General features: G+C 43.3%; 1 protein-coding gene across 3 annotated transcripts in view; it reads right to left on the bottom strand.

Annotated features, from left to right (window-relative positions):
- UBR2 (ubiquitin protein ligase E3 component n-recognin 2) overlaps positions 1–6,682 on the bottom strand; it is a 55,603-nt gene extending 48,921 nt beyond the window's left edge. For all 3 annotated transcript variants that reach the window (XM_069009667.1, XM_069009666.1, XM_069009668.1), the window contains exons 1-2: positions 6,524–6,682; positions 1,103–1,362 (exon numbers count right to left, since the gene is read on the bottom strand). In XM_069009667.1, the coding sequence (XP_068865768.1) occupies positions 1,103–1,362; positions 6,524–6,601 (338 nt within the window). In that variant the 5' untranslated portion in view covers positions 6,602–6,682. The remainder of the gene's footprint in view (positions 1–1,102; positions 1,363–6,523) is intronic.
- Between the last annotated feature and the right edge of the window lie 6,545 nt (positions 6,683–13,227).

Raw genomic sequence — 13,227 nt, 5'->3', positions numbered from 1 at the left:
TATTCCACAAAAGCTTAAATTAAACTCTCATTATTCTTCATTACGAGCTCTAAGTTAAAGAAAATTAACACACAACAAGAATCAAATGTTTCCTGATCAAAAAAAAGAAGAGAGGGACTCCATCCTTAGCATGTTAATGATCAAATATTGTTCATATGAAGCAATTAAAACATTGGGAATCCTGTAATTTTCTTCTAAACACACTTACTTTTTCAAGACCAACAACTCAATATGTATCTAAAGTACCCACCAGTTTAATCTTATCCCTCTAATTATAAAGAGGTCTCAAAGCATTTTCAAACCCAAAGGCCAGCAAGGTATTACGTTTCTAGAAGAGGAGAGCACTAAAAGAAAAATTCTTCCACAATCATTCTCTCCTTGTAAATTAGGGGATGGAAACCCAGATAAATAAACCCTTGAAATTAGAGAGACATTCTATCCCCACGTCACCTCACCAAGTGTTTCAGTGAGTGGTAGAAACCACACAAAATCAGAGGAACCTGTGACACAAACAAACTGCAAGCAGTTCAGAAAATAGAACACAAAAATTAACCTACAGCTAGTAATACAACAGGCTTAAAACTGAAGATTTGTTTAAATACTTGTAATTGGTTAGGAACTTCCTGTTCTCTTTCAAAGTAAAAGTATTTTTAGAGAGATCTAGAGATAGAGGTAGGGGAAGAACTAGAAGCTGGTATGCTTGTTTAAGCATCTGATAGATAGGTTTAGCAGGTCACAGAAGGAGGTCTAAAATAAAGGATCAACAGTAACAGCTGATATTGAACATCCAAAATATACACACATGCCCCACATACTTCTGATTAATGCCCTTAAATCACTCCAACTCCTTTCTTAATCTTGCATTGCTTTTGTACAGAAAACATTAGTTTACATGAATTAGTACATTACACTAATTAATATTTTCCCATTTAAACATCTGTAGCGTGTTAATTTTCCCCTGATCCTACCTGTCATGAAAGACTGCAAGGTTACTTTAAAAATACATTCCAGCTATTAACTTTTTATTAGGACTATATTATTGCTGAAAAATGTTCCATGACTTCACAAATTATAAATACTTCACAATGTTAAGTTGATCTACCTGCAAGAATACGTAGGCTCCCCCACTTTAAAAACGCGGCCACAGAGGTGGGAAGGTTTGTTTGCTTGCTCAAGCTTTGGAAAACCAAATGCAGGATCTTCACCACAAAGATACCATTCCATTGGTCCCAGCAAAACATGTTGTGCCAGCATGTCTTCTCTCTGAGGGGCAGGATTGGGACCCCTGCAGTAAATTTTTGGTACATAATAGGCCAGATGCTGGTATACTTCTTTCTGAAGGTCATTTGCTTGCAGCCATTTCTTTTATATTAGAAGAAACGAGAACACAAATTCTTCATTAATAAAAACACCAAACACAGTTCTATCCATTTAGATTATTTTATTTCTAAATGAAATACCTAAAATAGCATTGCAAAACTAGAAAGTCATGCTTCCTTCTAAGTGTTAAATCTAAATGATCACAAAAGACAGACATTAGGAAAGGAATAATTTGTTTCCCTGCTCACACATTTTACCCTTTTGACATAAAAAATTCTTCTCAAAAACGCAAGATTTAAGAGAAAAATTCATTAAAAATTTTCCTCCAGGATGAGTGACCAGTAAAATGTTGGCAGTGACTTTTAGGATACGGCCTAGACTATGTTGGTTGCATTGCTCTGGAGTGCAGACAAATGCTGCCAGCTTGGGACACAGAGGATCAGCAGGAGCCTGGAGCTGGCAAGGAACAGAGACAAAAAGCACACGGAGAAAAGCAAACACAGCATTAGGTAACAGTCCCTTTCCAATTTAATTTCAACAAATCACCTGTGAAAATGAGAGAGTTTTGGTTTCTCCTGCTACCAAAGTAACCCATCTAAATTACTATTTCGAGTGTGATGTTAGACCCATGAATTCTTGCAGAGGGTTTGTGTGGCAATGTTTTGGTAGCAAGGCGGCTACAGGCTGGCTTCTATTAAAGCTGCCAGAAGCTTCCCCCAGGTCCAAGAGAGCCAACACCAGATGGCTCCAAGATGGACCCACAGCTGGCCATGGCTGAGCCCATCAGAGACAGCAGCCACACTTCAGGGATAACAGATTTAAGGGGACAAAAAGAGAGCAACAGCAGCTGGGAAATGTGAGTGAGAATATGGAAGAGTAAGAGCTCTGCAAACCCCAAAATCAGCGCACAACGAGGGGCAGGAGGTGCTCCAGACACCAGAGCAGAGATCCCCCTGCAGCCCATGGAGGTTCAGAGGCATGAAGAGATCCCCCTGCAGCCCATGTGGGATCCCATGCCAGAGCAGCTGGATGCCCAAAAGAGGCTGTGACTCCACAGTAGGAAGCCAGTGTCAGAGCTGGCTCCTGGTAGGACCTGTGGCCACATGGAGCAAGAAGCCCATGCTGGAGCCGGTTTGCTGGCAGGACTTGTGACACCACGGGGAACCCCCACTGGAGCAGCCTGTTCCTGAAGGACTGCGCCCCTTGTGAGAGACCTAGGCTGGAGCAGTTCATGAAGAACTGTAGCCCATGGAAGGACTCACACTGGAGAAATTCATGGAGGGGTGTCTCCCGTGGGAGGGACCCCACGCTGGAGCAGAGGAAGGATGTGAGGAGTCCTCCCCTTGAGGAGGAAGGAGTGCAGAGACAACATGTGAGGAACCGACCACAGCCCCCATTCCCCAACCCCCTGTGCTGCCAGGTGGGAGGAGGTAGGGAAAACATGAGTGAAATTGAGCCAGGAAAGAAGAGAAGGATGGGGGGAAAGTGTTTTTAAGATTTGGTTTTCTCTGTCATTACCCTACTCTGATTTGATGGGTGATAAACTAAATAAATTTTTCCCCTAGTTGAGTCTGTTTTACCGACGACAGTAATTGCTGAGTGATCTCTCCTGCTCCTTATCTCTACCACAAGCCTTTTGTTGTATTTTCTCTCCCCTCTCCAGCTGAGGAGGGGAGTGAGAGAGCAGCTTTGGTGGGTACCTGGCACCCAGCCAAGGTCAACTCACTACTATTCTTTTAGTCAATCAATTGTAAAAAATAATGTTGGCAGTTTTTAAAAGGCATCAAACTACTGAACTGCCCTAAGCCACTTAAAAACTCACAGCTTCTCCTAGGTTTTTTTTCTCCTGGTATATACACACAGAATAAAAAAAAAATCCTCTAGGACAACATTTGTTTTGTTTCTGCCTTGTGGATTACAAATTTAGAAAGATTTAAACTGTAAATTAAGACTGCAAGGTTTTTATAATAAATGAAAGCAAGCACATACTGCAAGTGTCCACTGATTAAATCCTGTGTTACATAAACAGCTTCAGCATGCCATTTCTCATTGTAAATGTGACAACCAGATACCCCCCGGCAACTTCTGGAAAAGAGTTCAGAATCACCCTAAAACTGTATATGAAAACCCAGAATTAATTATACCAAAATAAATGGATTTGGTGATCAAATGTTAGAGCTTGATTTACTCTGAATTATTTATAACTTACTCTAAAGAACTTATGTTTGAGCTAACACAGTTGTAGTAAGTTCCTTGGGATACAGACATTCAGAGTCAACTGAGCATCTGTGCAGACTGGCTGCATTTTTGCCTTTTTTTTTTTTAATATATTGCAGTAGTTTCAGTTACTAGCTATGTTTTTCTAAAGTAGAACTTGATATTTAAAAAAAACCTTAATTTGTCAGCGTGCTTTCTTCACCTCTCTTTTCCTAAGTTTGACTTAGAATCATGACTGATCTGCTAAGTCTTTCTATATTCATCTAGCTTTGATGGTCAAAGCCCAGCTTTTTTCCAAGGAAGTCCAAGGGAAAAGGCTGCCAAAAAGGCATAGCCAAGAATCTAGTTCACAGATAATCTCACCATTCCCATCAGGATTCAGAGAATACCACAGAAATAAAAAATTTAGAAGTATAGCTTTCATCAACAAGAATTGTATTTTTCCCACCAGTTCATTCATCTTTTCCTCTCCTTTCATCAGTTTTGCCAGATAGCTACTACTGCCAGGAACTGACCCAATCACAATGGCAGTGACTTAATCTTTTCCATGATTTCCATTTAAGAAGCTTATTTTCACATTATTTTCTATGGCATATACTAGTTATTAAACTGAAGCATTTTTTCAGCAAAATATCTTTAACTTCAGTCTTTTAATTCAGCAGTACATTACTAATTTCTGTCTAAAAAAATACACAGTGCATACGAGCTACACTACAAGCTCAGACACATACCTAGGCAGAGAAAATTCTTGCTCCTGGAGTAAATGGCTTTCCCATCCCAAAAATCCTGGGAGTAGTTGTCTGAAAGTTAGGTGTGGCAACGATGAACGTCATCACACCTAAATCTGTTTGTGGAGCAGTTCTATACACATAACTGTGCATACAGTTTTGAAAATCAGATCCTGGATGAAATAATATCAGAAGGAAATCCAGGCGACTAGGACAAGGAAACAGATGTGACTCTAAGAGCTCCCAGGAAGGCAACTCACAGGTCTGTTAATAGAAATATATACATAGGTATACATATGTAGCACTGCCTTTCTAAATTGCTACCTGGGGAGCACTGAACTCCAGAAAAACTACTCAGAACTTTGGAATTTGTTCTTTAGCAAAAGCATTCTGTATTTAGGCAAGTTTTCAATTAGTATTTGTCTATCTTCTAACCTGAAATCACACACAAGAAAAGCCAATATTCTACTCTCCCAAGAGAGATTTTTATCAAAAAGGGAAGTGTATTCCTCTTCACTTCCTCCCTCCTCACACTCACTCTCCTGTACCAACTTTAATTGCCCTGGGAAAAAAAAATGTGCAAAGCATTGATCAAACAACACCTTACGTAAGTAAATACCTAATGGATCATCGGGGTTTCCATTAAATCCACATCTAAGTAAGAAATACCAGGAGAACAAAATGCAGAATACTAATAAGCCATAGAACAACTCACTTCCCTGTTTCAAAAGCTAAAAGGTACAATTTATGGCTTTTTTTAGCTACACAAAAAAAATAATTGCAATGTAGGCTCATGTTATGTAAAAGAGAACTTTTTTTTTGTTGTTATTTTTGTTCTTTGGAAGTTTATCATTAAGTTGTTGCCACGAGAAGCTGAAGCCCTGAGTGCTGCAACTACTGCTCTGGGATGGCATTTGTTTTGTTAATACTGGGCGATCAGCAAAGGAGGCAGAAAAACCACACTGTAGATTTGAATGATAGATTTCAGAATTGGAGCTTATGCAGGTGCTGACAGATAATAAAAATGAGTAGGAATTGACTACATTTAAGTTGGCAGTTCTACCTATAGCAAATTCCTAAATGCATTCCACTGGGTGCATGATTGCCTTGAGTTTACCTATGGTGTGACCCAAAAAAGCCATCTGCTACTCACACAGACAAGGTAATTTGGGGTCAATTTGGACTACTTTACAAATGTTTGACGGTATTATTTGGTTTGCTGTAGAGAGGAAGGATGACTAATCCTGTAGCTAAACTAGCTAGGATATTGCTAAGTGTGCACATTTGCCCATCTAATCATACCTTTGTCTGCACTGAAGATACACAAGCATAATCTGAGGATAATCTGAATTATAGCATTCTTTCATTTTCATTTGAAAAGCAGCCAATGTAATTCCCATTGAGACACAGGCAGCTCTTCAAGGTTTAATCCTACAGATATGCACATGAGCAGTCTCAATACTTTTAACATATGCATCCAGTTCCTCAAATGCCCAAGTGTCTAAATGGACAAGCATTTATGCCAGAAACAAAAGTTCCTCCGAAGACTCTACCCTCGAGACTACATTCCTCTTCCAACTACTCTTCATAAGAGCAGGAAAAGTATATAAACAGAAGTAGATTTCTTCAAACGTTACACTGATTTTACTAATATTTCCTCTACAAATATCCCATTCTAATAATCCTAAGCTTAACTACTGCAGGCTTTTGCCAGAACAGCATCTTAAATAGTGGGGAGGAAGGAAAAAATCCTGTAATGGCACTTCAACACTGTAAAGCATATGTAGGGTCAGACATCCACCCAAATTAATAGAGGGGGGGATCGCCTCAGGTCTAGGCGTGATTGCCGGCAGAGAGAGGCGAAAGGGCAGCAGAGGCGGACGAACGTAACTTCAGGAAGCGGTGAAGGAAGGGGCGAGATGCCCGGCCGCCCCCGGCAGGGGATGGCCACGTCCAGGCGGCTTCCAGGGAGCCACCTGCGCCAGCCGGCACAACAGGAAAAGCTGGATGATCGCTGCCATGGATTTCGGCTGCTGCAACAGCGACGCTGGCGACAACAGCGGGCTCAGGGCACAGCGGGACGCCGTTGCCGGCCGGGGGTGCCCTCAGAGCCAGCCCCGGCAGGGACACCCCCTCCCGGAGAGCCCGCTCGCCCCGCGGAATGGCCTCGCCCCGGCCCCGGGAACGGCTCCCAAGGCCGGTGCCTCCCGCGGCCTCCGAGCCCCCGCTCCCTCCCCACGCCGGGCCGGCCGCCTCACCACGGCGATCTCCTCGGCGGAGCACTCCAGCAGGCTCTTGTCAATGGCCTGCACCTCCGCCTCCAGGTCCGCCGCCATCTTCTCCCGCCCCCTGCCCCGCGCCGCCGAGGCCGAGGCCAGGACAGCCGGAACGGGGCCCGGGCGGCCGCCCAGCCCGGGGAACACACACTTCCGCCCCGCCTCCCGTACGTCACCGGCTGCCGCGCCGCGTTCTGGGGGCTGCAGTCCTTCCCCGGCACTGCTCGGCCGGGACACGGCGCTCCGTGCCTGGGGCCGCGCTGCGGGACCTGCGGGGTCAGGCCGGCGGTCGGTACCCGCCCCCCGGCCGCCTCCGCGGGCCGTCTGCCCCTCTCGCCTCACAGAATCCCAAGATCATAGGACGGGTCAGGTTGGAAGGCACCACAGTGGCTCATCTGGTCCAACCTCCCTGCTCCAGCAGGGTCATCCCAGAGCACGTGGCACAGGATTGCACCCTGACAGTTCTGCAATATCTCCAGTGAGAGAGACTCCACAACCTCTCTAAGCAATCTGTTCCAGTGCTCGGTCAGTGCACTGTAAAGTTCTTTCTCATGTTCAGGTGGAACTTCTTTGCATCAGTTTCTACCCCTTTCCTCTTGTCCTATTGCTCAAAACCACTGAGAAGAGCCCAGCTCCATCCTCTTGACACCCTCCCTCCACATACTTACAGACATTGATGAGGTCCCCTCTCAGTTGTTTCTTCTTGAGGCTTAACAGGCCCAGCTCCCTCATAAGAGAGATCCCCAACTGAATCTCTCAATTGTTGTTGCCCCTCCACTAGACCTGCCCCAGGAGCTCCACATCTCTCTAGTCCTGAGGAGCCCAGAACTTGACACAGCACTCCAGATGTGGCCTCATCAGTGCTGAACAGAGGGCCAGGATCACCTCCCTTGACCTGCTGGCAATGCTCTACCTAATGCACCCCAGGATTTTGTTGGCCACCTTGGCCACAAGGACACTGCTGGCTCATGGACAGCTTGTTAAACACCAGCACCACCAGCTTGTTGACCCCCAGCTTGTTGCCCACCAGTCTTCCCCAGTGCAAAGCAATATGTGGGACTGGGAGCACCTCCAGTGTGGCTGGCAAAGCTGGGTGTCCCCCTCAGCTGAAATGCTCTTGTCAACACTGCCAGTGGGCAGTGAGAGCTTCCTGGGAGGCTCCCACATCCCATGCAGGTGGAAAGAAAATAAAACAGTATACGCAGCTGGTAACTACAGCTTTAAGACAAATGTTACTAAATAGCAGAAACTATAAATTCGGTTGCTCAGCTTCCAGAGGGCCACCCAAGCTGAGGTGTGGCTTGCTCACTCAAGTGGGGATGCAGGTCTGAGTCTCAAAAACAAGTCACCACCACCAAAGCCAGCAAACAATCATCCTCCATAACTCCATTTCAGCACACACAGGCTCGGCATCTTACGAGGCCTTTCTGAAAACCTGTTGTACCACTGCTGTACCCATGGGCTTGCCTTGCACCTCTGTAATTACAGCTGGGCCCAAACCAAGCAGACCTGTCTGGCCGTGCGTGCAGCCATGGGGCACCTGAGCGTACTGAGGTTTAAGAACACACCTTCCTTCACTTGCTGGCAACTTCTGCATAGACCTAAGCATCATGCACAAACTGAATACTATTTCTACCTTGCACCTCCTGTCAGCCTTCATGGCTGAGATAAGGACCCACCCAGCAGGAGCCTAAGCCAGCAAATTTTGCTGAGGAAGCCTCTGCTCTGGAGAATTTACACTTCCAAATCTAGACAATGCATGGGAGGGAAATAAGCAGGCAGGAAAGGCAGACCAAGTCGTAATTGCCTGCAGTACTAGCTGCCGGCAGCTATAAATGTTACCTTTGCCAAACAGTGCTGAGTTACAGCAAAGCTGTGCATTGAAAGTGAGTGCCACTTCACATCTTATATTCCTTAAAACTTTGTAAGCATTTTCATAGTGAGTATGCATAGTTGCTTCTTCTCTTTTTTATCTCCTTTCCTCTCCCTTCTCCTCATTCTCCCCTCAATTAATAATTTACATATTGAGTTTCCCAAGGGAGATACATTATCTTATATCTGTGCAAGCAGGAGCAAATATATCTATGGCCAACCATTGATGTAAGAAGGAAGGTGGACTGCATGCCATCATCCAGTTCCTCTTGTGGAGATTGAACATTCCCTGCATCAGAGGGCAGCACCACGTGCTTGTGTGTTACTCACACTTGTCTCTGAAACCTCAAGGATTTATACATCATCTCACTGACTTACACGTTGGGTTCAGGAGTTTTGGGGAATTTTGAGATTGAGGGAATGCACACATCTGAAAAGATTAACTGCAAGAACTGAAAAAGATGGGTTTAGCCAGTGCTCTGAGGGAATCACTGAATGGTAAGAGGATGTCTTTGAGAATATTACTTTCACCTCCTAATATTCTAAGAATAAGCATAATTTCCTTTTGTATGTACCCTTCCAATATGCAGGGTACATATTTTTACTGTATTTATTTTTATCTCCTTTGCCACTTCTTAAGTAATTGTTCTTAAAACACAGAAAATAATCACATATTCCTTAGATCAGCAAAGCCCACACTGTTCCTCATTCATGCGCTGTGCATGCCTAAGGAATACAGAACATGAATCTTCTTTGGAACACAGCACAGGGTGAAGGAAAGCTGTATGACTTAATTGTTTCTCTTTCTGGGCTGCATTAAGAAAATGTTAGAAAAATTCTGGAGTTTATTAATGTGAAAGGCATCTTATTTTACCTAGCAGAGTGGGCAACCCAAACAGAAATTAGCCATCAAAGCCATTATTTCAATATGAACATAACAACTTCCTGAGTATCATTTTTTACAACCTCGGGAATAATTTTCCGTAACTTTTAGCCTGTGTCATTTACTTCATAAGCAAAGATACTACACAAATTCAGGACTAATAATTCAGGTTGAGGAGACTGCCTTTATCTTCTGCCAAAAAGCCTAACTCTTACCAAGTCTATTATCAGATAGAAACTGAAAAAGAGAAATCTAGACAATTCTAATATTTCAGCAGGGTTAACAATAAACCTTCATAGCATTTCTCTGCTCTAGCTGAGATGTTTCTGGGTGTCATCATGCTTTCAACACACAAGATGGACTACAGAATGCTACAGACTATGATTATGAACGATGCAGATGCCATCTATATCTCTTTCTGACCTGCCTGTTCAAGCACTGCTTGCCTCTGCCATTAAAAACAAAGGAAAGAAAAAAAAGAAACCAAAACCTAAATGGTACTTTGACTGGGGATCAATTCACTTAATCGAGGTCCAGTATTTTTAATAAATGTTGTATCCGTTAAATACATCCATTAAATGGTTTAACCCCAGCCAGCAACCAAGCACCACACAGCCACTTGCTTACCACACGACCAGTAGGACTGGGGAGAGAATTGGGAGGGTAAAAGGTAGAACACTCATGGGTTGAGATAAAGAAAATTTAATGGGTAAAGCAAAAGCTGCACTCACAAACAATAAAAAAAATAAAATAAAATAAAAACAAGGAGTCAATTCACTGCTTCCCAAGGGCAGGCAGCTGTTCAGTCATCTCCAGGAAAGCAGGGCTCAATCACGTGTAACATTTATTTGGGAAGACAAACAGCATCACTCAAAAAGTTCCCCCCTCCTCCTTTTGCCCCCACTTTATATACTGAACACAACATCCTATGGTCTGGAATATCCCTTTAGTCAGCTGGGGTCACCTATGCCAACAGTGTCTCCTCCCAATCTCCCATGCACTCACAACTTCCTTACTAGCGTGGCAGTACGAAAAGGCCCTGGCTCTGTGTGAGCCCTGCTCAGCAATAACAAAAAACATCTCCATATTATCAACCCTGTGTTCAGCACAAATCCAAAAGATAGCCCCATACAGCCATTGTGAAGAAAATTAACTCTACTCCACCCTAAACCAGCACAGTAGGCATGATTGAGATAATATTAATTGCCACAGTGGAGACTGATGGTTCCTTTCTAAAATCTGGTTTAGAAAGTACTAGTGAAACACCCTCTAGAAGACTGCTTCTCGATGCACCAGAACTCACCCATGGCAGCCAAGCTGAAGCCCAACTGGTTTGGAAGAGAAAGGACCTCCACTAAAGCATGCTCCAGAGAGGGCTCAGCACACAGTAATTATTGTCATCCTGGCTGAATACTGCTTGAATATGATCATCTTCAGGGCCTGTTGCATTTGCAACTAGAAATGGATGAAATCAAAAGGTAAAGGAATGTTGGAAGGAATTTTTAAGCAGCTGGTTTGCTGGTGTGTTCACTGTACCTTAGATGCAGTCGATTTGACATCACTGTATTAATTTGAATGTAAATAGAAAAATACTGCATATCTAGACTGCAGGGATAGATGTCTTCCTTATAGACTGAGAAAAACAACATGCCATTTAGTGGAGTTTTCTGGCAATCATTATGAACAGTGAGTCTTGGGAGAAGGATTCAGAGATGTTTCTCTTCTCTTTGAAAGATTTCCTGGTACCAGTAAAAAACATTTTAAAATCACTTACTTCCTTGGCTGTTCACAAAAACAATGGTGCAGTTGCAACTTAATTTGAGTTTTAACTATTAAAGCAAATGATCAGCATTTTGCTGCATGAAGTTGATAATACATACCTGTATCTAAAAACATCACTTTGAAAATACATTTGTATCTCTTAAATCTTCCCTAGGTCAGCAATCCTTTCCACCAAATAAAGCATGTGTCTAAATATAGGATTCAGGTTTTTATTTTCAGTAACAGTAATTTTGATAAAACTGTTTGCTTAGCAGATACTGAATGACCAAAGTAGTGATTTTTACATAGCAAATACAATTTTTAAAGCCATTATCATTTACATGGTTTCTCTCCCTTCCTCTTCAGTGCCAGATGAGGTAGGTTTGTAGTCACCATCTCCTTCATCGTCTTCAGATAAATTCAGATGGTAATTCTTTTATTTCTGTACTGCCAATTCCAATGACAAATTACGCTGACCAAAATAGAATTTTGCCTGTGATAATGTTAATTAAAAGATGAATTGTGAATGAGGTGAACAATGACACCCAGTACTTGGTGAATTGATAAGACATAGTTCACTAAGCAAGACATTATTCAGAACAAAAGAGCACACGGTAATCTGCAAACACAGGTTATTTTAGGAATTTAGTTCAGAATTCGAGCATTAAAAATACTATCTGACAAACTGTAGGCGACTCTTTGTTCCTTGGAGGCACTAGTGCTATAATATCAGCCCTTTTAGCAATAAATCAGAATAAGCTTATTTTTTTCCCCGCTCTGTCTTTGCATGATCTTAGATTATAGGTGTATGATAGTCTAAACATGATGTCAAGGAAAATTATTTTAAAAAAGACACTGAAAGCAGAGCATATTGCATAATAACAGCGAACATAGGAGGCATAATGAAAGCATAAAGATACTGTGGCCATGTTCCCGTCTGGTGAATGCTCTCTGCAAGTCTAGCAAAGGCAGTTACATAACTGATTTTTATTGCATTAGGCAACAGCAATATTGCTAAGCAAACTGATGTGCAGAATCAGACAGATTCTTCCACAGTGGAAATGAAGAAAAAAGACAGAGGAAGGGCTCTCACTTAACATCCAGTAAGAAGGCAGGGCAAGAGGATGTGCATCTTCATTAGTGGATCAGGTCAGGGTGACAACATGATTTATTCTCATCACGCAGTGCCTTAGAAAAAATACAGTGCCAACTCAGTCCATGATAATTTCACTGCTTCCTGCAGCGTAACGTGTCAACAGTCTAGAGCTCGAGCTGGTAAGTTAAAACACCAACCTCTAAAAGAGATTTAACAGGAGCTAAGATAATAGTCTCTAATGAGTTGCACAGGAGGGAAAATTAACATGGGAGCAAAGGGAAAAAAACTACACATGCAAAAATGTGCCTGATCTCATCTGTTTTCACTGTAAATCCAGAACACTGCTAGTGTGTATTTAGACACAGCAGTTAATACAGGCTGGGGGATGAACAGATCAAGAGCAGCCCTGCTGAGGACTTGGGGGTGCTGGTGGATGTAAAGCTGGACATGACCCAGCAATGTGCACTGGCAGCCCAGAAAGCCAAACGTGTTCTGGGCTACATCAAAAGCCAAACGTGTTCTGGGCTACATGCACTAGGCCAAGGAAGGGGATTCTGCCTTCTCTGGTGAGACCCCTCCTGCAGTGCTGTGTCCAGCTCTGGGGTTCTCAGCACAGGAAGGACATGGACCCGTTGGAAGGAGTCCAGAGGAGGCCACAAAGATGGGATGGAGCACCTCTCCTATGAGGAAAGGCTGAGAGAATTGGGATTGTTCAGCCTGGAGAAGAGAAAGCTTCAGGGTGCCCTAATTGTGGCCTTCCAGTACCTGAAGGGATCCTACAAGAGCAATGGAGAGGGACTTTTTACAAGAACATGTAGTGACAGGAAAAGGGGGAATGGCTTCAAACTGAGAGTAGGTTCAGATTGGATACTAGGAAGAAATTATTGTGAGGGTAGTAAGACACTGGAACAGATTGCCCAGAACAGTTGTGGATGCCCCATCCCTGTAAATGTTTAAGGCCAGGTCGGATGGAGCTCTGAGCATCCTGGTCTAGTGGAAGGTGCCCCTGCTAACACTGGGGGGTTTCAAACTAGATGATCATTAAGGTGTCTTCAAACCCAAACCATTCTATGA

The sequence above is a fragment of the Aphelocoma coerulescens genome, chromosome 3 (genome assembly GCF_041296385.1).
Source record: "Aphelocoma coerulescens isolate FSJ_1873_10779 chromosome 3, UR_Acoe_1.0, whole genome shotgun sequence".
Classification (NCBI taxonomy): domain Eukaryota; kingdom Metazoa; phylum Chordata; class Aves; order Passeriformes; family Corvidae; genus Aphelocoma; species Aphelocoma coerulescens.
The sequence above is the reverse complement of the archived record's forward strand: the minus strand, read 5'-3'. Positions and strand labels throughout refer to the sequence as shown.